Source organism: Trachypithecus francoisi, unplaced genomic scaffold, assembly GCF_009764315.1.
Source record: "Trachypithecus francoisi isolate TF-2019V2 unplaced genomic scaffold, Tfra_2.0 Lachesis_group12, whole genome shotgun sequence".
Lineage (NCBI taxonomy): Eukaryota > Metazoa > Chordata > Mammalia > Primates > Cercopithecidae > Trachypithecus > Trachypithecus francoisi.
In genome coordinates this window covers 91,158,374-91,183,958 of record NW_022681457.1, presented here as the reverse complement: position 1 = coordinate 91,183,958, position 25,585 = coordinate 91,158,374, and the positions used below count along the sequence as shown (strand labels likewise).

General features: G+C 44.5%; 1 protein-coding gene across 1 annotated transcript in view; it reads right to left on the bottom strand.

The window, feature by feature from the left end:
- Positions 1-25,585, bottom strand: part of CSMD2 (CUB and Sushi multiple domains 2) — a 602,688-nt gene that overhangs the window by 54,612 nt on the left and 522,491 nt on the right. Inside the window, exons 46-54 of the mRNA XM_033228874.1 lie at positions 19,941-20,021; positions 19,341-19,454; positions 16,480-16,668; positions 13,625-13,771; positions 10,178-10,366; positions 5,388-5,573; positions 4,423-4,617; positions 2,257-2,430; positions 495-668 (exon numbers count right to left, since the gene is read on the bottom strand). Coding sequence (XP_033084765.1) covers positions 495-668; positions 2,257-2,430; positions 4,423-4,617; positions 5,388-5,573; positions 10,178-10,366; positions 13,625-13,771; positions 16,480-16,668; positions 19,341-19,454; positions 19,941-20,021 — 1,449 coding nt within the window. The remainder of the gene's footprint in view (positions 1-494; positions 669-2,256; positions 2,431-4,422; positions 4,618-5,387; positions 5,574-10,177; positions 10,367-13,624; positions 13,772-16,479; positions 16,669-19,340; positions 19,455-19,940; positions 20,022-25,585) is intronic.

Genomic DNA, 25,585 nt, shown 5'->3' with positions numbered 1-25,585 from the left:
AATGAAAACAAAAAGGGCCTTTCACCTAGAAACAAATCCTTCTATTAAAAATTTTCTATGTAAAAGGGGAAATCAATACCAAAATTATAGAATTTCTAATAAATAATAAACATTTATTATTAGACTCTATAGGATACAATTAAAGCAGTGATGAGAGAAAATTTCATAATCTTAAGCACTTATAGCAATAAAACTCAATAGAAATGAAAGAATGAAACTAAATGAATTAAATTCCCACTCAAAAGCTAGAAAATGAACAAAAATGTAAAACCAAAAGAAATCACAAGGAAGGAAATAATAAAGGTGAAAACAGTGATTAATCACGCAAAGAATGGAAAACATTAGATCAACAATGATTTCAGTTTTGAAAAAAAAAATTAGCAATAATACATATATATATTAAAAAACCCTCTAGCTAATCTAATTAAGAGAGCGGGAGAAAGTCCATGTTGAATCTGAGCCCCGTGACTAGGGAGAGTGGATGACATACTTACGCACACAGAAAGGGGTCTTGCCCGACCAGTGATGATCCTGCTGGCAGATGCGCACAGACATGCCGATCAGGCGGAAGCCAGCATTGCACTGGTACACCACACTGCCCCGGTAGCTGTAGTTCTCCCCATTGATGTGTCCGTTGACGATGGGCTCAGGAGTCCCACAGTGTCCAGCTTTGGTGAGGGATGGGGAAGAGAGTACATCAAAGAGAAGCTTATAGAAAATGAAGTGGAGCTTGGTCTGGGTGGCGAGAGACAGGGAGGGTGGGGAAAGGACCAACTATCCCATAACTCATCACTTTTCCCACCTCTCCCTGAGAGTAGCAATCTAGGGGTGACTTCAGGAACCCTCAACATGACAAAAATAGTGTTGAGGACTTGACGCCCCAAATCCCAAGGTTGTATCCCAAATGGCCACTCACTTCTGAGCTTCAGTTTCTGTGTCTACACAGGTGTGTGCAAAATGATCACTGTTACCTCCCTGCCCCCAGGATCATCCCCCTCTTTTTCTTACTAATCAGATACAAAACAGCCTTCTGTAAAAAACAAACAACCCCCTTCCAAAAACCCAAACTCAAGAGCATCTTTTTTTTTTTTTTCTTTTTGAGACAGGGTCTTACTCTGTCTCCCAGGCTAGAGTGCAGTGGCTCGATCTTGGCTCACTGCAACCTCCACCTCCTAGGTTCAAGGGATTCTCCTGCCTTAGCCTCCCGAGTAGCTGAGACTACAGGCATGCACCACCACACCTAGCAGTTTTTGTATTTTTAGTAGAAACGGGGTTTCACCGTGATGGCCAGGATGGTCTCAAACTCCTGGCCTCAAGTGATCCACCCGCCTTGGTCTTCCAAAGTGCTGGGATTAAAGACATGAGCCACCACACCCAGCCCGGGTATCTTGTTTTTCACTGAGCATCTACTGCATGGAGGGCACCATTGTCTACATTAAGGCAATCAAAACCCGCTGTGTTGAAACAACTATGTACAAACAGATGGTTTGGCTAAATTCATCTTTCTTTCCTTCTCCTTGAGTAGCACCTAGATGAGTTCTTTTTATTTGGGTACAGTATATTTCTGGCATTTCTGCCAGCTTCCTTTGGCTCTCTGTGGAAATAACCTGTGACTGTGTCCTTAATGGGCCTGGGACAGTGGCAAGACTGCACTGTTCATCTGAGGACAGACCATCCAATCTATCCTATTAGGTTTCTGTGGCTGGGGCCCTCTTTTAGACTCTAGGGGTCCAAGAAAGGCGTGAGAGGAGACAGAACCATAGAACCAAGGAGTGGATTAGCCATGGAGGAAATGATAACTTTGTCCTTTGGAAGCCAGGTTGTTTTATGTTTCTGTCATTTGCTTAGTATATATGTATAGATCTATATGTTGTGTGTAAAATTTGCTAATAGATAATATAAAAGGTATTTTAGGTGTGTTACAGGAATATGTCTGCAAGTTTTCAAAAAATGGAGACTGAGGCTTCACTCATTATTCAAAGGCCAATGGGAAGGAATTGTCTTTCTAACCAGAATGAGAACCCCTCAAAGGTTTGTCTCTTTAGATCTGAAGTTCTTCTCATTCTTTTGGGTGGCCCGGGATAAGCTATTCCAGGGTTTTAGTCATGCCTAATGCCCAATAGTTGGTGTTTGCATTAAGCATTTTATGTCAGTAGGTGAAATAATACTGTTCAAAGACTGGATCCCAGCTTTGGAAAGATCTAATCTATCTTGTGGAGAAAAACTGGGCAGAATAGGCCTGGAGAGGTCACTTACCAAGGCAGCGGACTTCAGAGCCACTCCAGAGCCCGTTGGCCATGCACTCACGCACCCTGGAGCCCACCAGTGTGTATCCGGAATTGCAGGAGAAGATGGCTGTTGCCCCATAGACAGACAGTGTTCCGATGCGGTGGCCATTGGGGGGGACCGGGAGCTCTCCACAGGAGATGACTAAAAGGATCACAAGATGCTCAGTAAGCCAGCCCCAAGAGGAGGGACATGGCTGCTTCCGCTTAGCAAGAACTGTGATGAAAATAGGACCTGTTCAACCTTACTCTGCTGGAATTTCTGACCAGAATATGGGTTGTGGTGCTGACTTGTGTGATGTGGCACCTCAACTGGAGGTGTCTCCAGAAGCCCCCGAAGGTTGTTTAAAATGCCTGGTTCCACTGCAGGTGCCTGACTCACCAGCTTTGGACACAGGGCCCTGGCCTGTGTATTTTTTTAATCCTCCTCAGATGGCTGAGATTAGGTTAGGAAGAGATGGTGATTCTGTGGTATGCTCCTTAGTGCCTTGGGCAAACACTGCTAACCAATTTCCTTGCCCTTCTTTTCTGAGCTCAGCAGCAGCCTCACACTCTTTGTCAACAGAGCACTGCTGAGAGCCTCTGGCTGAGGTATGAGGTGAGGCCTAATTGCCAAGGCTGCACTGAAATGTGAGTGGCTGCATTGTAGTGAGGCTGTCAAACGTTTGGGACTACTCTGCCACACATGCGGTTACATCCCACTGTGCGGTCTGCACCACAGTGTGTAAAGACAACAGTGTCTTGAATCACAGACATTGGCTTTTTTTTTTTTTTTTTTTGAGACGGAGTCTTGTACTGTAGTCCAGGTTGGAGTGCAGTGGCACAGTCTCGGCTCCCTGTAACCTCTGCCTCCTAGGTTCAAACAATTCTTTTGCCTCAGTCTCCCAAGTAGCTGGGGTTACAGGTGGGCACTACCATGCTGGCTAATTTTTTTTTTTTTTTTTTTTTAGTAGAGACAGGGTTTCACCATGTCAGCCAGGCTGGTCTCAAACTCCTGACCTCAAGTGATCCACCCACTTCAGCCTCTCAAATGCTGGCATCTATGTCGAACCTGGATCACAGGCATTGGAAGACACCATTCCTCCTCCCTCCCAGTCTCAAACTCCCACTTCTCACTGACCACTTCCTTCTACCTCTTTATAATCATTTGCTTCCTCTATGACATCCGCACTGGTCACATAAATATTATGAGCATGTCCCTGTTGCTGTGCATGCTGCGGTGAGCCACTCAGAGCCCCTTTTAGGACTGAGGGACTTATTTCCCCAGCTGCTGGCAAACAACCCTTGGCTGGCAGCCCTTTTCAGATTGCTGTGGTTGAAGAGTCCACCCACCTAGGAAGGTCATGTCCCTTTCCTAGGCCAGCCTACATCCAGTGGTTGGTCAGTGTGGCAGTATAACAGTTCCCTTGCTCCAACTTGTGACAATTCTGAGGGGTCATCCCAGCTGCAGAGCTCCCCGCAGGGTGAGCTGAGGCTTTCACGGATACTGCATCAGAGCTCAATTCTCCTTCTGCCCAGTCTTGCTTCCTTCCCTCCTTTCCTTTCCCTTCTGTAGGTGGTGTTCTCAAGAGCACCCCCTAATAAGCCTGTCTCAGACTGTCTTCCCATAGATTCTGACCTTTGAAACTGCATTAAGGAACCGAAGAAAAACAACTGACATTGGAGAAGGCAGGCAGGCTTAGGTGACCAGTCTCCTGTGCTACCCTCATTCCTCCCATATACACTCCCATTTCAGGTCTTATCACACCACATTATCATTGCTTCTTTATGTGTCTGCCTCTCCGGTAGACTATAAAGTCCGTGTGGGCAGAAACCAAAACCTTTTACCTTCATACCTCTACAGTGTCTGGCGTATAGTAAGAGCCTAATGAATATTAAAGAAATGAATTAGTGGATGCACATCTGGAGAAAGGCAGCTTTTGATAAGATGAGAAGATGCTAAGAAATACTTCCATAAAGGAGTAAAGGAGTAGGCATTTTCCCAGCTCCTGATTCTACTAGATGAGAGTCTAAAAAGCAGTACACTGCAATCCCTGGTGATACTCCCTTTTCCCCCACCCCAGTTCACCCCATGCATGGGACAGCTTAGGTAGGAGGGACTCTGCAAAACTTGCCCACCCTCCCTTCCTGGGCTTACTTTGGCAGGTGGGCGTAGAGTCCCCGAGACTCCATTTGCCATTGGCCTGACAGCGGATGACCCTTTGGCCAGTATAGTAGTAGCCAGGGTCACAGATGAGCATCAGCTGGGCCTGGAACTGATACTGTGTCTCAAAGATAAGCCTCCATCGGCCATGCTCCACGCTGATGCTACTGACATCAGGACAGGTCACAGCTGGGGGAAAAGAGGAACAGAGAGGAGGATTAATTACTTGATTAATTGTGGAAGACCTTGCAAGACCCCAGATCTAGGGACTTGGAGACCTTAATGCAATACTGAAGAATCCAGGAATCTTCAGTTCTCAGGCAGGTTTGGTAAATGAACAGAGTGGGTTGGGTGGGGGATGTGGCTAACTGGGAAATACAGTTCTGCCAAAAAATTAAAAATTAAAAAAGGGAAATAGTACTCAGTCGAGTTACATTTGGTTAGATTTTCATTTTTCAAGAGAAGATAGAAATCTGGATTTTAATGAAAATTTCTTGATTTTAAAAGATCATGGAGTAATTCAAAATTTGTTATAAAGCACTGTGTAGGCCAAAAAACGAAACCAAACAAAAACCTCTGTCTTTGGACTAAACATAGCTGAAGAGGTTACCATTTTGTGATCTGACCTAAAAGTTGTTGTTTTAGAGCTTTGGAATCAAGGGACATTCATGCAAACTTTCTGACAGGTTTTCCATCTAAAAGGGAGTGGACCAGGCCATTCCTAAGTTCCATGGTGGTTTGTGGAAACATCTTAGGGCACAATGGTCATCAATGCTGAGAGCAGTTTCAGCACCTGCTTCCTTTTCTGAAATCCCCCAACTTCCATTTCCATGTTTCTTTTTTTTTTTTCTTTTTCTTTTTTTCCTCATTACTGTGCTTTTAGCTCACTTCTTGTAGGAATCTTTCCAGCTGCCCACCTAGCCCTTCCTTACACCCGCCTCCATTGCCCAAGGACTCACGGACACACTGTGGGGGGACGTTGTGGTTGCTCCATAGGCCTGTGTCCAGACACTCTGCAGCGGCCTCAGCGCCTGCCTGGAGGTGGTAGCCTTCACTGCAGCTGTACACGGCTTTGGTTCCCACTGTGTACTCCTTGCCAAACACCATTCCATTCTTGGGGGCCTCAGGAAGCCCACAGGAAAGAGCTAGCAAAAGGAAAACAATGTCATGAGCATTTCTGGTTTAAGATGGTATTCTGAGAAACTATTTTTATCCTTCCTCCCCTCTCAAGGTCCCAATAAAACTGGAGTAAAAACTAATAAAAAGGTAAAGTCTCATAATAAAAAAGAAAATGGGAGGATCGTCATCAGAGGAGTGGTTTTTGTTGTTGTTGTTGTTGTTTTGTTTGTTTGTTTGGAAGAAGGAATAAAGATAGAAGTGCAAAGAAGTTGTAGCTCAAAATACACGGGAGGGAGCCTCAGGGTGAAACCAGTTCTCTGCCATCTGTTCCCACAAACACGGTGTAGAGACATTCAAGTACTCTCCAAACAAAAGAGAGAATTTTCTTTTCCATGGAAGGGGAACTCTCTTAGAATGAATTAGGGCTGCTATGGTGGCAGTTGGTATCCCCGAGGAAAGCTCTTTTAATTCTAGGATTTATGGTCTCTTGGCCTGAAGGCTGCCCCATTGCCTACTCAGGTCTGCCACATACTCAACTTCTCATTGATAGGAGAGACTTAGTGGACCAAGATATCTGTATATAAAAACAACAAAGGTAATCCACATCTCATATCTGAAAAAATCAACCTGGCCCTTACTTTTAAAATACAATCAAGGATCATATATATGAAGAAAATCAGCAGTGTGAACAAGACAAACCAAGATAAGGTTTAAAAAATAAACGTCCCCTTAGGAAACAGAGTTAATTCAGGAAACAGAAGATATATAATCTTTAAACTTCTGATCAGTAGTATCCTGATAAAGTCAAGGTGACATGTGGTACTCATAAAATAAAATCAGTGTGCTCTGAAGGAAAAAACAAAATAAAACAAAACAAAAAAACAAGGAAAAGTTCTTTGAAATGAAAAATATGATTGCCCAAATAAGCATTAAAGGATTGGAGATTAAAAGTAAATTTCTCAGAATATGTTAAAAAAAGAGACCAAAAATGAAATAAAAGGACTGAAAACACAGAAGATCAATCCTCAATATAGGAGGTCCAGCAACCAACTGTTCAGAGCTCCAAAAAGAGAGATCACAAAAAGTGGAAGGGACGGAATTATCATAGATGAAAATTTCTCAGAGCTGAAGAGAGACACAAGTCTTCAGATGGAAAGGGAGCCAAAGGAATGCAAAAATAATCACTCGTAGATTCACCATCATGGAATTTTGTGTATCTAAGAAGTCCAGAGACACACAGGCATTCCTCCAAGTTCCTAGAAAGAGGGGAAAAAAAGACATAACTGTGAAGGAATGAGAATCAAACTGGCATAAGACTTCCCATCAACAACACTGAGTGTTCAAAGATAACGGAACAAAGCTTTAAACTTCTGAAGAAAATGATTTGTAAACTAGAATTTTACCTAGTCAACTGACCAAGCATGTGTGAGGGCAAAAAGACAGACACTTTCAGACATGTAAAGTCTCAGAAAGTGTGCCCCTCATGAACCCTTTCTGAAGAATTTACTTAAGGATATACCCCATGAAAAAGAGGGTGAAAACCAAGAAAGGACAAGATATGGGATATAAAAAGTGACAGAACTAACTTAGGAATACAAAGAAAAGGAATCTCAAAGGGGCAACTCAGGGGAGAAATGTCTGCAGCAACATGGCCAGGGTTATTATTTTATAAGGAGTAGGGTCGACATTATGTTTATAGGAGGAATAGGAATTACTTTGGCAAGAGTAGACTGTTTGATCTTTGAAAGAAAGTAATACTTATAAATCATCCTTGCCCTTTGATAGCTCAGGGGGTATTACAGATGGAAAGATTAATCTGCCAAAGTACCCACTACCGCCTCCATCCACTATCCCCTCTGACAACTAGTCTAGAGCTCAGAACTTTTTTGCTCAGAGCCAGAATAAGCTTGGGCAGAGTCCCATTGAGATTGCCTAACAAGATGCTTGATGCTATAAGAATTTCCAGAACCAATAAGAGGCATCAGGCTGGGGCTCCATTATAAATGGGGGAGGGTAGACTGCTCAGAGGGAGAGAAGTTGGAATACCAAGATGGAAGAAGGGTCTAGGCGTGGGACTCTCCAGAAGAGGAGGATCAGGAACACAGAAGGAATGAGAAATGAGAGAGTGTTTAAACATAAGACTCTTAATGACTAAACAGAAAGGCTGTGAGCTCCTTCAGTGGAACTAGGTTAGCCAAGCTGTCATATCAGATCAACTACCTGCCCAGCTTCCTTGAATCCTTTGGGAAGAAATACTTGGATCTCCACTGGTGTCTTGTATGGAGAGTCAACCCAGGGAGGGCAGTGAAGGAAGTGGGCAGCAGCCACTTCTCACGGGCCCTGGCTTGGCCTTGCTCTTGTAGATAACTAAGGGCCCAGAAGATAATACTCTAGCCTGAGATACTAAAAGCCTGTGTTTCATGATCTCCATGCCAGAATGCAGTCCCCCAAACCCGGTGGTAACGGGGACACTTCCTGTGAGTAGGAGGGGAGGGGATACAATCACAAAGTATTTGAGGCTTGTGGTGGAATGAGATCTCTGAGGGAGAGAGACACGGAGTGAGAGAATGGGCTGGGGAAGGAGAGAGAAGGCATTAGGAGGCATAGAGTCTCTAAAGGAGGAGTGGAAAAAATCATGGGTTGGAAGCAGCAGTAGAGAAGTAGAAGAATGCCAGGCCCTTCCTGGCGCAGAATTCTGTGGGAAGTAGGAGGTGGGTGGAGGCGGATTAACACTCCACTTGAAAGGGCCACAGTATACGTGCTCTCAGAGGACAGCCATGGTCTCCATGGAGGGAGGAAGTGAAGACAGCCAGCTGGGTAGGGACAGAGCATGTATGCTTGCTGGCCATGGAACTAGGATTCCAGAGAACGCAGTGGGAGGCTCAGAGGAAGGGCATCAGTGGGACACGTGGGGTGGAGTCGGGAGAAGACATGCACAGTAGTATGGGGATGGGTCAACTGAAGCCTGGGGGGAGGCCTAATTTTGGGTGGTGATGTAAAGTAACAGAAATGAGAGGCGTGGTACGTTCCAACTGGTGCTCTGGAAAAAAGACTTGTCTGTGTTAATGCAGTCAGAGATGCAGCGACCAAAGCCAAATGCCATTTGCCATTTGTGGACAGCCAGTTCACTGTGACCTTTGCTTAGGAGTAGATTATTAATAGCACATTGTTTTTGTTCTTTGAGGAAACACAGGCACAGGCGAGAAGGTTGTGAGGATTAGAGATGAGAGATGTCATTAAAAAGTACTTCACCACTACTGGGAACCAAAGGAAAAATCAAGTAGCAATGCGATTTCCTGTTTTCATCTACGTAGTTGGCAATGTTTTCTTCTTTTTTTAAATGCAGTGCATAACATTGAGACCATGGGAGAAAAGATAGCTCTTACATGCTGCTATACATGAGGACAAACTTTCTGTGGGGGGCAGTCAGTATCGACAGCTGTCAATTGCATACACAATGATGCAACAATCTCATTTCTGGGAATTTACTTTAAGCAAATATGTAATATTCATAAAGATGGAATTCTAAGTTTATAGTCACAAAGAATATAGAAATCCAAATGACCAACAACAGAATAATACTTAAATAAATGACAGTTTTCTCATAATGCTGTGCAACTATTGAAAATAATGGTGAGGAGGTATAATGTTAACAATAGAGGCCAGGCGCAGTGGCTCACGCCTGTAATCACAGCACTCTGGGAGGCCGATGTGGGTGGATCACCTGAGGTCAGGAGTTTGAGACCAGCCTGATCAATATGGTGAAACCCGTCTCTACTAAAAATACAAAAATTAGCCAGGTATGGTGGCCGGTGCTTGTAATCCCAGCTACTTGGGAGGCTGAGACAGGAGAATTGCTTGAACATGGGAGGCAGAGGTTGCAGTGAGCTGAGACCATGCCACTGGACTCCAGCCTGGGTGACAGAGCGAGATTCCATCTCAAAAAGTAGTATATAGTTAAATATACTTCCTCACCATGATTTTCAATGGTTGCACAGCATTATGGGAAACAAAATCTATAAGAGCTTTGTACACGGATGATCCTATTTTTATAATCAATACATAAAAGACAAAAGGAAATGTGCTGAAATGTTAACAGTGGTGATCTCAGGTTTATCATTCATTTTCACTTTTTTCTTTTGCATTATCTACCGTTTTTTTTTTTCTTCTTCAGATTTTTAGTTTAAATGTATATTACTTTAAGGGAAAATACTCATAAATCATAAAAGGTAATGCATGCAAACTGACTGACACATTTCAAGTGTTTGATCAACCCACTTGCTCTATGAGCCCAAGCCCAAGCATCCCCTCTGCTGGGAGCCCTCCCCAGCTGGCCAGGAGGAAGCAGATCCCTTCTCACCTCTGGGCTCCCAAAACACTGATTATACTCCTGACACAACACTTCCTTCCTCTGCCACTTTGCATTGATGTGCTCACATACCCATCTCCCCCATGGATCTCAAAACACTGAGATTGCTGTGCACTACAGATCTTCAGTAAATGCTTGTGGAAAGAATGAAATAATTATCAAAGAGGAAACCCACATTTGGAAGTGACTAGTCCTGGGACAAACCCAAGATGTGAGTTGGATCTGAGCTACCTTGTGACCCGCTTTCCACCTGCTTCTCACCTTGACAGAGAGGGATGGCTTCGCTCCACAGGTGGTAGCCCTGGGGGTGCCGGGTACAGATGGCCATGCTGTGTCCCACCAGGCGGTAGCCGGCGTTGCAGCCAAAGTGGATGGAGCCCCCGGGCTGGGTGCTGGTCTGGCCCAGGATGAAGCCATGGAGTGGAGCCCTGGGCAGGCTGCAGTAAGGGGCTGAACAACAAGATGAGGTTCAGGGAACTGGTACCAGCAGGAAGACAGACATGGTCTTTCATGCAGGCCCCTTTCCCTTTCTTCTCCCCCATCCCCTTGTCTTTGCCATTGCCACATCCTCTGCTACTGAGGAAGGTCTGAATGGTGGATATTGAGAAACACCCAGTCAGGTTGGTAAAGCTGAAACAAAATTAAAAAACAGAACAAAACAAAAAAACAGCTTCATGAAGCACTGGGTCCCTTTTGCGGTCCAAAGGTAGATCTGGTTGTATGGCTACGTTCAGGCTCTCAAATCCCTTCAGCTTCCAAACAGACTTAGAAAGTAGAACCCAATGGGGTTGGTTCCAGAAAGCTGTGACTGCAGGGGTGGGGACTTTGACCTTAGTCAATCCTGGGCTCCAGTCCCATTTCTGGTCTGACCAGTTTTGTAACGGGGGACAAATCACTTCAGCTCCAATTTCCTCACCTGTAAATTGGGACTGGTAATACCTACCTCATGGACTTTTGGTCAGTTTAAACTGTATATATAGACTGTGTACATAAAGCCCCCAGCACAGCGTGGGGCACTCACTGTTCAATGCTCAATAAATGGTCATTGTCCTTCTTCGTATTGTGTGGGGGAATGCGCTGAGACGGACCTGTGGCAACCCGGGACACACATTTCCCTACAGTGCTCATTTCCCCTCCACATATGACTTCAACTTATTTCATTCATTTATTCAACAAATAGATATCAAGTATCTATTATCTTCCAGGTGTTATTCTAAGTGCTTGCAATACAGCAATGAAGAAAACAGACCAAAATCCCAGCCTGGGCCTGGCGCAGTGGCTCACGCCAGTAATCCTTGGTCTTGGGAGGCCAAGGCCGGTGGATCACTTGAGGCCAGGAGTTCAAGACCAACCTGGCCAAAATGGTGAAACCTCATCTCTAATAACAATACAAAATTGGTCAGGAGTGGTGGTGCATATGCGCCTGTAGTCCCAGCAACTCAGGAGGCTGAGGCAGCAGAATCGCTTGAACCCAGGAGGTGGAGGCTGCAGGGAGACGAGCTCATGCCACTGCATTCCAGCCTGGGTGACAGAGTGAGACTCTGTCTCAAAAAACAAACAAACAAACATAAAAGCAAAACAAAAAATCCCAGCCTGAAAGGACTCACATTATAAAGCCTGCCAGGGATCCTCAGGGGGAGTTCTGTGAGGCCAGCAAAGAGGGATGACCAAAGGAGCAGGCAGATAATTCTCTTTGTTTGCCCTAGGAGTCCCTGGTGGGGTCTTCCAGGCAGAGATGGATAAGGCAGGATTTGGGTGTAGGGCCCTTACAGCCTCTTTTTTGGTGATCACATCCCTCTGCCAGTGAAATTGGTGTTTTAAATAGCTGCCTTCCAAGCTGGATTTGTTTCCCTACTCCTGCTTTGCCCCTTGTGTCCTATGTGTGCCATATCCACGTGGTTACCTCCCTCAGGAACAAGAATCTCAGTTGTAAAATATACTTAGTCACAGTGACAGACGCAGGTGCAAATTACACTCGTCTACTCTATCTGAATTATTAAGTACTAATTGTTGCGCCATGTAATTAATTCACTTTCTAGGTGGCATACGTATTGTAATTACAACTGACTCATTATCCTCAAACATGTTAGTCTTTAGAACATCAAGGAAAGGGTAACTCCTTAATAGCGTTCAGTTCCTAATTAGCAACCAGTAGAGTGAAATGCTACCAAACTGCTGTATTTCCTGTTGGAGTGAGCAGCTGCCAGGAACTCAGCCTGAGTCACCCCTAAGAGGCACCTTAAAGTGTCTTTTTCATCATGCGGACACTGAGGCCTGAAGTGCCTTGCTTAATAATCCCACAGCTAGTGGGTGAGAGAGCTGGTCACTGACACTGGGGCACTCAGTCATTGCAGCCTCCCAGACCCCTCCTCTGTGTGCACCAGGGAAAGGAGAGGTTGGATGGACTTTGCAGAGGATGTAGGCTCTGAGACAGTCAAGACCCACCTCCTTCCAGGAGCCCTCAGCTTCCTCTGGTTGGCTCTTCCCTGAAAGCTACACCCAGGGATTCTTTAAGGCTGTTCACCCGCTGAGTATGGGCTGGTCTTGCAAGTAGGAGACCCATGAGAAGAGATGGACTGTGGCAAGTGGGAGTTCAGGTACTGAATTTGACATTCCTTCCAACCAAGATTTTTTTTTTTTTTTGAGACAGAGTTTCACTGTTGTTGCCCAGGCTAGAGTACAGTAGCATGATCTCGGCTCACTGCAACCTCCACCTCCCAGGTTCAAGCGATTCTCCTGCCTCAGCCTCCTAAGTAGCTGAAATTACAGTTGCACACCACCACGCCTGGCTAATTTTTGTATTTTTAGTAGAGACAGGGTTTCACCATGTTGGTCAGGCTGGTCTCAAACTCCTGACCTCAGGTGATCTGCCCGTCTTGGCATCCCAAAGTGCTGAGATAACAGGTGTGAGCCACTGCACCCGGCCCCCAACCAATATTCGTTAGAAATTTGTCCATCATTTGCCTGGAATGTAGGCCAAAGGTAGCCAGGGGAAAGAGTGCTGAAAGGGAACTGGTGCATGATGGAACCCCCCATGGTCTTAAGTAATTCATTTCTGCCTCCAAGCTTGCGGAGCCCAGTCAGCAGTTCACTGAACCCACCTCCCTTCAAAGTGAGCATCAAGCAGCTTGTGAAGTTTTCTTCCAACCACAGACAGTAATTCCCATGATGTGAGATCAGATACATTCAATTTTCTCCATCTCATTATATTCCCAGGAATATTTTTTTTGGTCCTTATAGATTGTTGCCTGGGTCAGTCTTTGGCCTTTTGATCTGACTCTGTTTATAAGATATGGCTTCCTGAGCAGAAGAAAGGCACCTGGCCTTGAAATATAGCCCATCCTTTGCTGCCTGCTTAACATCTGCCCGTCAGAGATCCATGCCTTAGGGCTTTTTAGTTTTAAGAAACTTTTATTAGCATTTCCTAACTTTCTTAAAGGGACAGGATCACTGTTAGGTACTATCAGATCATATAAAATAGTTAAACTTATCCTGAAGACACAGTCTGGCTGTATGAGAAGAAAAGAGGGAAGAGGTTCAAAGAGGGGAATGGAATAGAAAAACAGGAGGTAGGGGAACAGCAAAGACCACTTAGCTTCAGGTGAGGCAGACTTAGAGGAGGGGAATGGCTGCCCAGTCTCCACAGAGGAGCTTGCAGCTTTGATGAGGAGAGGGCCTGTGGCTTATTTGTGTGTTTTTTTCACTCACCTGAATAGCGAATCTTAAAGCCCTTCCGATTGTAGGCGTGATCAGATGACCAGCGCAGGTACACAGAGTTGCTTGAGCTGGTGACAATCAGGGGAGCTGAGTAATTCCCACTGAGGGCTTTCAGCAGAGGACTCTGTCCTGACGGACCTGGGGTGAGAAGGACGCAGGATTACAGACCATGGAAGTCATCACAGGGAGCCTCCAGGGAAGACCTCAGGGCTCAGAGGGTGGGGTGACTTGTTCAGAGTCAGCAAAATCATTTGTACTTGCACTCCTCTCTCTGCATCCACAGGCATTGCTCAAGGTGCTCTTTTCTCCCGAGCCCAGCTCTAAAGCAGTACTCAGGAAGTCCCTGCCTACCTATAGCAGCTGGCAGGTAAGATGAAATTGATTTGCATTTTGAGATTTGACCAAGGTCAACTAGCTGGTTAGTGGAAGAGCTGGTTTTCAAACTGGGAACTTCTTCCACTTGGCCACCCTACTTCTCTTGTGTGTATTTAAGCTCACGCCTGTAATCCCAGCACTTTGGGAAGCTGAGGCAGGTGGATCACTTGAGCCCAGGAATTTGAGACCAGCTTGGGCAACATAGCAAGACCCCATCTCTACTTTAAAAAAATACAAAAATTATCTGGTCATGGTGGTGCGTACCTGTAGTCCCAGCTACTGGGGAGGCTAAGGCACGAGAATCGTTTGAACCCAGGAGGCGGTGAGCCAAGATCGCACCACTGCACTCCAGCCTGGGTGACAGAGCAAAACTCAGTCTCAAAACAAAAACAACAACAAAAACAAAAAAAACAAAACAGCTCAGTGCCTGCCACATAGAAAAAATATTTATGGAATGCATACATAGTAATAAAGCTAGAAGAAAATGTCATATCTGGGGGTCATAAGTAATAGAGCTCCCTAATACTGCTTTTGAAAGCTCTTTGAGAAAGACCTCCCTCTTCTTTTGTTCTACCTTAAGTGCCTGAGATTGCATCCCGAAGGGGCTGGTTGAAGGGGCACAGAATATAAAGCTGGATAATCCATAACACAGGATTTATCACTTTGGAAAAGGCCCTGAGTGATGGCTCTACTATGCCACTAAGACAGCTCTTAGAAGCTTGGAAAAAGTAATGGATCATATTAAACACCAGAACTGCCATGCAAACTGTGAAGGGAAAAGGTCGGAGAAGTGGCATGCTGGGCTAGGTCTGCTGACCATAGTTCTCAGGAAGACCTGGAGGACACTCCATTTACGAAAGCAATCAGGAGGTAAGGAGCTCCAGTCTTCCTGGAGGGGGTGAGCACCAGCATTGCTGAAAACCTGAGTAACTAATGGCTATCCTCTGTGGGTCAAAACTGATGGGAAGAGAGACTCGGCTCCCTAGCAGTAATGGGGATGAGAAGATCCTAGAATACAGAGGCCAGGTGGAATTACTTAACAGTCAGAAGCAAAGTTGGCGTAATTACTAAAATGGGAAGCAAGGCTGGAATGGCAGCTGGGAGAGCCTGGCCTACGGGATCTACAAAGATGGCTCAGAGAACATGATGTTCCTAAGGGCAAAGTAAATAGGAAGCCAAGAAGAGCAGCCAAAACAAGTATGACTAGATGAACAAAATAGATCATGAGTAGATCTATGAGCAGGGTGAGAAAAGCTGCCCCCAGCGGAAAGGTGCAATCCCCTGCCCAGTTTGCAGACTTGAGCCAGGTTTCATTTCCCAAGAGGCTGGGTCCCTATGAAAAAAGTCCCTGCACAATGACAGCAATTGTATATAGCAGTTGTTCCTACAGTTCTTCCCCCCAAAGACCTACTACTATGTACTCAGAAAACAGAATATTATAGACAAGGGAATGTTCAGATATATCAAAGACTTCTGGATACAGGATGTTAGTTGATGCTGATACCTGGGGGTCCAAAGCATTATCACACCCCTCCTCCGTGAGAGGAGGGGTATATGAAGGTTGTTTTGAGAATAAATGGAGTCCTGGACCAGGTCCGTCTCACAGTACACACTTAATAAAGTAGGAGCCTCAACTGTAGCAGCTGTGTAGGCGCATATCTTTATTAGCACAGATTAACACAGCCTTGGTTACATAGAATGTAGCTATTGATCTGTCCATGTAGTCTTTTTCATACCCTTCAGAAAGGAGGATCAGAAGCAGTTTGCATTCACATGAGGTAGACAACAGTATACATTCATGGTTTCCCCCAGAGCTATGTTACTTCTCCTGCTCTCTGTCATAATAGAGTATAAAGGGATGTGGACCATCTGGACATCTTGCAGAATATAACATATTAGTTCACTTTATTGAGGACATCATATTAATCAGATCTGAGGAGTAAGAAGGGACAATTAGTGCTTTGGCAAGATGCCTTTGCAAGATGCATGTGCTCCAGAGGGTAAGAGATAAATCCTACAAAGTTTTGCTGTGAAATTTTTAGGGTCCAGTGGTCTGAAGCATGCTGAGACATGCCCTCCAAATTAAAGAGCAAATTATTGCACGTTTTCCCTCTTAAAGCCAAAGAAGCAGTAGTTTGGTAGATCTCTGGGTTCTGGAGGAAGCACACTCTTCACTTGGGAATACTGGTATGACCCATTTATCTGTTGACATTAACAGGAACAGCTTTGAATGGGAGCTACAGTTAAGAAAAGGTTCGGTAACAGGTTCAAGTTGCAGTACAAGCAGCTCTGCTGCTTGGGCCATGCCACCCCTCAGGTCCCACGGCCTTGGGGTTGCTGTGGTTAGGGAGGGACATCCTGTGGAGCTTCTGGCAAGCCCTGATAGGAAAACTGCAGCACAGACTCCTCGGGTTCTGGAGCAAGTCCATGTCTTCCGCAGCAGAGAACTATGCAGCATTTGACCGACTTACCATCAAAAATCTCAAACTCATCATACTGCTTCTCACTGAGGAAGTACTCCACTGTGAGGGAGATGTTATAGTCGGGCTCCACTCTCACCAGCCAAGAGCAGGTCTGGAACTGGGGATAGCTTCCAGGGTAACTCTGGCTCAGGATCACGCCTGTGGAGTCTGTCAGAAGCTCATTTGTTGGGCAGTGCACTTGGAGAAAGAAAGACAAACACCAAGTATGTGGGGGTGGAGATGAAACTATGGCCAACACATTTGCTTTTCCCAATATAAAAGACAACCATTAGAAAATCAGTATTTGAGCACATTCAAGTCAGATCCCACATCCATCACTGTGCTGCTCCATGACATGAGGTGGCCTTAGATCTTGTGTCAATATTGCAGTCTTTCTGGGACTTGGGCTTCGCCAGTTGGTTGGAATCACTTCCTAGTTAAGTTGTGTGTTCTACTACCTGGTTTTGAGTAGGGGAGGATGGAACATACATACAGACAGCAGTAAGGCTTCCCCAGATCCAAAGAAGATAATCTATAAAATGGGTTTTATTGGAACAAAGATGGTGCTATATAGGGCAGAGGTAAGTACATGGGATTTTGAGTCAAATACACCTGGATTTATAGCCCATCTCTGCCGCTTCCTACTGGTGTGGTCTTGAACAAGTTATCTCCTCTCTGTGTGATGGCTTCTCCATCTCTAACACAGAGATAACACAGACTTTACAGGGCTGTTGTGAGCATTATATAAAACATTATATGCTGGGTGCAGAGGCTCACGCCTGTAATCCCAGCACTTTGGGAGGCTGGGGCGGGTGGATCAGGAGGTCAAGAAATCGAGACCATCCTGGCCAACATGGTGAAACCCCATCTCTACTAAAAATACAAAAATTATCTGGGTGTGGTGGTACGTGCCTGTAGTCCCAGCTACTCGGGAGGCTGAGGCAGGAGAACTACTTCCCGGGAGGCAGAGGTTGCAGTGAGCCAAGATTGTGCCACTACACTCCAGCCTGGCAACAGAGTGAGACTCCATCTCAAAAACAAAAAAACAAACAAAAACAAACAAACAAAAAAATATATAATATGAAATAATATATGTAAAGCATGCAACATAGTGCTGCAATAAATTGTAGAGGGAATGATGATAACTGCATCTTGGACAGAAAGGTCTCAGAACTTGGCTGTGGCCTAATTAGTAGGAGTAACATAGCTAAAGAAAAAAATGTCATTCTAAGGAAGACATTGAGCTTGGAACTTAGGAAAGGAGGAGCTGGAGGAGCAGGATTGGTTTTTTTGTCATCACCATGAATAGGAGGGAAGCTGCTGGTTCAGAGAGGCCCTTCTCCAGCACTGAGTCCTGGAGCACGGGCAAGCATCACAGCATGAAAGCAATTTCAGGACAATCCACCGCCATTTGCTTGGGTTGTGGACACCAAAGCAAAATTCTGAGGACTAAATCAGCTTCTTTATTACATTGTTCTTTCAGTACAAAGGTGTGCATTGACAATAGTTGTAAGTATTCTGATCACTGCACACAGAGAAATCAGTATTTTACAGTAGATGTGCCTTTAGACAGGCTTCCTGGGCATGCTGGATTCTGGGACACTGGTAAAAGGGAGTTTCTGGAACTGCAAGGCCAAAAATTAATCCCTGGATTACAATCTCAGGTAATGCTATTTTGGGTAGAAGGCTTTGCTACGGGCTGTCCACCCATCTCACCTCTGCCTTCAGAGAAGTGAGGCTTGGTAATCAGCAGTGGGGCTGGGCTCCTAGACAGAGTCTTGCTATGGCCCAGAATTTCACAGGACTCATCCAGGCTTCTGCCTGAGTAGCTTGGAAAGGTACTCACTGACTTTTCCCAATAGAGCTTCCTTTTTAATTTTAAGGAGAGAAGGAAAACAAATGTCTTCTAGGAGGAAACTCGCTTAGCTGTGACATGCTCCTGATTTCACTAATCCGATGACCAGCACAGGGCACTGAGATGTAGTGATACTTAAGTTCTCTTAGGCCTCGTGGTCCCCTCCTGCCTCTACCGGGTCTGCTAGTCCTCACTGTCAGTCCATATTGCAGGTTCTTCCTACTCTTGCTTTCCCAGAAGTGAGGGAAAGGCTAACTTGTTTCCCCATAGGCTACTGAATATTTGCAGGTAGCAGTAGTTCTAGCAACAGTAGTTGCACTAGCGATAATATTAACAGCAGACATGGAGCAATAACTGCATGCCAGGCATCATCTTAAACTTGTTTATGTTATTAACCCATTTAATACCCCCATTGCATAAGTACTATCATTATCCTCAGTTTATAGAAGGGAAGACTAAGGGTAGGACAATCAGGTACCTTGCCTTAGGTCATATGCCTGATGAGTGGAGACTATTTTTTGATCTTAGCTGGGGTGACTAGCTGAAGAGAATTCATTTCTATCAAGGCATAGTACACTGGAATACAGACTGCTGTGGTCTCTCAGTTGCCTGGTTTGGCACACAGCACCTTGAGTGCATCCATGCATCAGTAAAGCAGGGATGGTGTGTGAGCCTACCCTTCCCTGAGGGCCCAGGGAGGGACTTCCTCCTTCCAGTACTCAGTATGAAATTCCAAGAAATTTCCAGGAAAAAAAAAAAGCAGATGGAAATAGATGTGGCCACTGTGGCCAATTCACAGGTTCAGACATCAGAAGAGGGCAGAGAACCTATCCAGAGTGATCACTCACTCATTCCACATGCACTCATTCATTCATCAGACAACATTTACCAAGACAACTTCCATGTTACGGGGCAGTGACTGAGCTGAGAACTGGGAATAGAAAGAGGAGCAAAACAAGGGCTTTGTTTAGGAGGAACTTCTAGGCCCCATACAGATGCGGCTCCATGCAATTACCTTCACATATTGGGGGTGGGCCTTCAAACTGCAGGTAGGTTCCAAGTTTGCAGGTCAGAATTTCATTCCCCACTAAGGTAAAGCCAGGGAGGCATCTGTAGCGTACGATGTCACCTGTCAAAGAAAGACTAACATGTAGACTCTCTTAAGAAGTCTGGTCAGGGCTGATGGGCACCCATTAGTACCTTGAACCCACTTCCAGGTGAGATAATCAGAGGCGGATCATGTTCTGTTCACACTTAAATAACTAGCTCGGCTCCCATCAAATGGCCCAGACAACTGCTCCCCTCTCACAGCTCAGCCTTGCCTGAGCCTCGGAATGTTTCATATTTCAGGACATTTTATACTGTCTTGCATGGATTTATTTCTCAAAAAGATGCTGACTTGAATCACAGAAGAAAACTGTTTTCCTGGCTCCCCTTTTGATTTTATTTTGGGTGCAAACTCAGTGGACAGAACCTGCTGGCACAGGTCCTAGTGTTTCTCTCTCCATAGACAGGAGCAGGGGGTAATAGCCACTGACCCAACAGCTCCCACCGCCACCTTCCCTTCCTTCCCCAGTCCTGGGCTCGCAGTTCTTGCTGGCTTGGGAGGCGGTACCTATGTTAAATTCTTCATTCTCTGTGACGACTTCGGCATTGGGGAGGATGGTGGGAGGAGGGCATTTGGTGAGTGGATAAGCTGAAAAGATAAAAGCAGGCAAGTTAGGGTAAGATCATCGCTCTCCAGCTATGCTGTCATTCATTTGTTCAATTCTTCACTTTCTCATCCCTCATTTATTCACATACAGATATTCGTGAGTACTTATCTGTAAACAGGGCAAGTTTAGCCAAGTCCTTTTTGCTTATCTTCTGTCATCCTTATTGAAATCAATAATAACAAAGGAGGGGCGATCTAAGAAGTCCGTGACACCATCACCAGCACTGAAGGGTGGGAGAGGAGCGTTTTCTGAGTGCCTCGTGGATATTAGGTGTTTTATAGGCTGCCACTCAAACCCTCATAACATCTGACCGCGCTGTGAGGTGCTCTTACTCAACTCGTGAGCAAGTGAGATTCAGAAAGGTGAAGTAAGTTCCTCAAGGTCACATAGTAATTAGGTGGCCCAGGCAGGATTTGAATCCAGGTCTGGCTGCTCCCAAACCCTGTATTCTTCCCACCACTGAGCATCACATGCTGTACGTGGCTTCTGCGATTACCCACCGAAGTCAGCTAACAAGCTGACCCTTCTGATCTTTGACCAGATACTTCTGGCTTCACACATTTTCTAGACTGGAATTCATCCCTATGGGCAGAGACTGAATGATGCTAGAGGCAGGATGCTATTTACTGAGGCAAAGTTCCGTACGGGCTCATAACCTGGCTTTTATTACTGGCACAGAGTCAAGTTCTACACAAGTGTTAGCTGCTCTTGCTGCTGCTGCTATTGTTATTGTTACTATTTCCAATCACCCCAATCTGGGCTATATTAAAAAAGTGTTCTTTAATAACACAAATATAATCATTCTCATTGAAGAAAATTTGAGGTATTCTATGGAACAGTAGGAAGAAATCAAACTCATCCATTGCTCTCTCAGAATAATGACTGTTAACCAATTACAGTACGTTCTTGGAGTGTTTATTCTCTGCATATATAAATATTTTTGTTTTACACAACTTGCATTATATGTTATATATTTTGTGTTGATCTTTGCACACTTACTATTACATTGCAAGAATTTCCCATATAATTAAATTTCTTCAAAAATATGATTGAAATAACTTCATAGGATTTAATCATACAGATTTACTAGAATGTATTTAACAGATGCCCTCTTAACCATTGACGTTTCCAAAAGTTTTGCAATTTAAAATAAAGCTGCCATGAAATCTTTTTTTGTAAATGCATCTTTTATGGTTTTTTTCTTTTTTAACTAGAAAAGATTCAAGTACATGACCCTTTTGAAAGTACAGATGTCTCCTGCTGAGTGTCAGTAATCCTTTCCTGGAAATCAAATGTTCTGTGTAAAGACATTAACTAGGAGCCTATATCCCATCATTTTAAGTGGGAAAAAATGATACTATGTTGTATTTCAACCCAAAATCCAAAAAGTAATTAAGACAAAATAAAATACCTACATATATGCAACAAACCATTATGTTAGTAAATACTTAAAACATCACAATCACCCAACAACATGGCGTGACAAAACAGTGCCTCTGTGCGTTGCATACTGTACCATCAACATCCAGTGCACCGTGAAGTCTTGCAGCTTGAGACATTATAAAACTCTAGGCAGAAAGAAGGTCTCACTTTGGGAGGCCCAGACGGGCGGATCACGAGGTCAGGAGATCGAGACCGTCCAGGCTAACATGGTGAAACCCCGTCTCTACTAAAAAATACAAAAAACTAGCTGGGCGAGGTGGTGGGCGCCTGTAGTCCCAGCTACTCGGGAGGCTGAGGCAGGAGGATGGCGTAAGCCCAGGAGGCGGAGCTTGCAGTGAGCTGAGATCCGGCCACTGCACTCCAGCCTGGGCGACAGAGCCAGACTCCGTCTCAAAAAAAAAAAAAAAAAAAAAAAAAAGAAAGAAGGTCTAGCTATGAAAGGCTTGGTGGGAATGCATTCAGGACTGGCGCTAGGTGGTAGAGTACAGTTCACAATGAACAGCATGGAGCGACATCTCAGAGCCAGCAGCCTCTAAGACACACATCCCCGCCATGGAATTGGAGCCCCTTTCCAAAAGTCCGCACGAGATTCTGACATTTTACCAATTGTAGTTGGAATGCAACTTGAGACTTTCCCTGCATATAGATTTATTTAAAATGGTGTATTATGTTTTGGGGGATCTAAATGTAAATGTTTTCTGTAGACGCCTTCGCTGAAATGTATTGTATTGAGAGATATGTAAGCTCTCTGAAATGTGGGTGCTAAAACTAAGAGGCACTCTTGAGGTAACCAAATGGGTTTACCTTTGATTTAACATAAACCAGGAAGGGCCGCATCCACGCTCGCTGCATGCTTCCATTTTGCCCTCCAGGAAAACGGTTCCCATTGATACTGTGAACAGAGTGACAGTTCCTCCAGCACTGGGCGCCATCATTCTTCTTTTACCCAGTTCATGTAATGATTGTGTATGGAGGACTCACCCTGGGTCAGGCACTGTGTCAGGTGTTGAGGATACAAGAACAACCAAAACAAATACATCCCTTGCCCTCACAGAACTTAGGGCCAGCTGGGAGAGATAGTCGTCTGTTTTTAATCTTTGTTAACTTGCTAAACAAAAAAGCAGCATTTATTTTATTTTAATTGGCATTTAATAACTAATTAGGCTACACATTTTTCACATGTTAATGGCCTATTTGCATCTCTCTTTTTAACTGTCTATTAAAAGAGTTGCGATAAACCAATATGTTAGAAGTTTAAATACTTAAAACGTCACTTCATGATCACCCAGCAATATGACGTGACAAAACAGTGCCTCTGTGCACTGCATACTGTGTCATCAACATCCAGTGCACTGTGAAACCTTGCAGCGTGAGACATTATAAAACTCTAGGCAGAAAGAAGGTCTAGCTATGAAAGACCTTCTTTGTCCCTATTTTTCTTATAAATTTGAAGAACTCTGAATATTCAAGGTTGACCTTAGCCGGTTAATTATATTTTCCCAGTTTATCATTTGCTTGGTTTTATTTATGGCACTTTTGATTTGTAGAAGTATTACGTTTTTATGTAGCCAATTATACTTTTTCTAAATAAGTTAAAAAAAATTGGTGCCTTCCATTCCCAGCGTCATACTTATCTTCGAAACTTCTAAGGCATACTAAACTTTTCCAGGAAAAAAGTGAATAAAAACAAATCCCCACTTAAATACAGCCTGGGTACTTTATATTTTGTGATTACTGTTTTGACTGGGGTCATTTGCCATTACATTTTTAAACTCCTTTTTTTTTTTTTTTTTTTTTTTTTTAGCAGAGTCTTGCTGTCACCCAGACTGGAGTACAGTGGCACAATCACAGCTCACTGCAGCCTTGACCTCCTGGGCTTAAACTATCCTCTCACCTCTGCCTCCCAAGTAGCTGGAACTACAGGCTCATAGGCTCATGCCACCACACCTGGCTAATTACATTTTTTTTTTTTTTTGGTAGAGATGGGATTTCATGATATTGCCCGGGCTGGTCTCAAACTCCTGGGCTCAAGTGATCTTCCCACCTTGGCCTCCCAAATGGATACTAAAAAGCAGCAAAACAAAAATTTCCCAACTCTCACCATCTAGGCATAAGTATTGTAAAGATTTTGCTGTAGGATCTTGGGTCTTTTACAGACACGCCCTCCCTGTTTCCCATCACACACACACACACACACACACACACACACTCTTACCACGTTGATGGTATCCCACTGTATCTACCATGTTATTGCTACAGAAGTCTGGGGCCGGGGACATCCAAAGCTGACTCCCTATTTCATTTTGTGAATACCCTCCTTCTTCCCCTGGGGGGAAGAGGGTGAGGTGCTGAGAGAGCGTAGCCAGATTCTGGTGTGTGTGAACATGTGAACTGCTGGGCGGTGGGCAGCTGCTTTATTAATGTTAGGCAGCAGTGGACTCAGCAGCAGCCATTGTGAGCAATGGTCCCTATCGTCTTCCTGGGAACATTATTCCTCAAGCTGCTGGGTGTCCTGGACTGGCCTTTCATTTGAAGCTTTTATTCATCTATTTTTTTTTTTTTTTTGGAAATGGAGTTTCGCTCTTGTTGCCCAGGCTGGATCCCAATGGTGTGATCTTGGCTCATGGCAACCTCCGCCTCCTGGTTTCAAGCAATTCTCCTGCTTCACCCTCCTGAGTAGCTGGGATTATAGGCATGCACCACCACGTCTGGCTCATTTTGTATTTTTAGCAGAGATGGGGGTTTCTCCATGTTGGTCAGGCTGGTCTTGAACTCCCAACCTCAGTTGATCTGCCCACTTTGGCCTCCAAAAGTGCTGGGATTACAGGCGTGAGCCACTACACTCAGCCTCATTTGAAACCTTTAAAACCAAATTAGCTTAGAAAAAAAAAAAACGTGAGCTCACATGGTTCATTTGAGCTTACCAAAGGACTGAGGCTCTGCTTTTGAATTTGGAGTCCATGCCCAGCCAATATTGAAATGCCTTCCTTTGCCTTTGTTTCTTGCTTGTATCTCTTTTTCAGAACATCACAAGGAGTGGTGAGTGTGGTCTAGGGTGGGAGTCCATAATCACTGTATTTTCTTGTGATACCATCACCTGAGTTTTTAAAATCACCTGCTTTTTTTTCCGCACTGAACAATATAAAATAAACATTTCCCTAAATCAATGAATTGTATTCTACATATTACTGCCATCGAATCTTCACATCTCATTCAAGTTTCACCTGTTTTTCCGATAAATTCCTTGAAAATTTATTGATCCAGTTCTGAATCACATGTTGCATTTCATTGTTATGTCTCTTTGGTCTCCTTTAGTCTGGAATGGTTCCCATGTCTTTACTTGACCTTCAGGACTTTTACACTTTTGAAGATTGCCTGTTGGGGAGTTGACACTATGTCCTTCAAGTTAGGTTTGCCTGGTGTTTCCTCCTGATTACGTTCAGCTTATGCTTCTGCAACTGGATAATCACAGAACTGATGTTAGCTTCTTCTCACTGCATCCTCTCAGCCAGGGTATGATTTCAATTTGTCCCATTATTGATGAGGTGGGTGTGTCTTCCAGTCTTCTCCACTTCTTTTTCCCTTTGTTATTATTGTGTGTGTGTGTGTGTGTGTGTGTGTGTGTGTATGGTGGTGGGTAGTCTGAAGTTATGTAAATATCCCATTCCTTAAAATAACTTGTAATTGGCCGGGCGTGGTGGCTCATGCCTGTAATCCCAGCACTTTGGGAGGCCAAGGCAGGCAGATCATGAGGTCAGGAGATGGAGACCATCCTGGCTAACACGGTCAAACCCTGTCTCTACTAAAAATACAAAAAAATTAGCTGGGCAAGGTGGCGGGCGCCTGTAGTCCTAGCTACTCAGGAGGCTGAGGCAGGAGAATGGCATGAACCCGGGAGGCGGAGCTTACAGTGAGCCGAGATCGCACCACTGCACTCCAGCCTGTGCAACAAAGTGAGACTCCATCTCAAAAAAAAAAAAAAAAAAAAGTTGTAATTAATGTCTGTGTGGATATACATAGTATTCTGCTTGATTCAATAGGTTACCACCATTTCTTGCTATTTTAAAAGACTTTGATTCTCAAATTATTCCCAATATGGTCA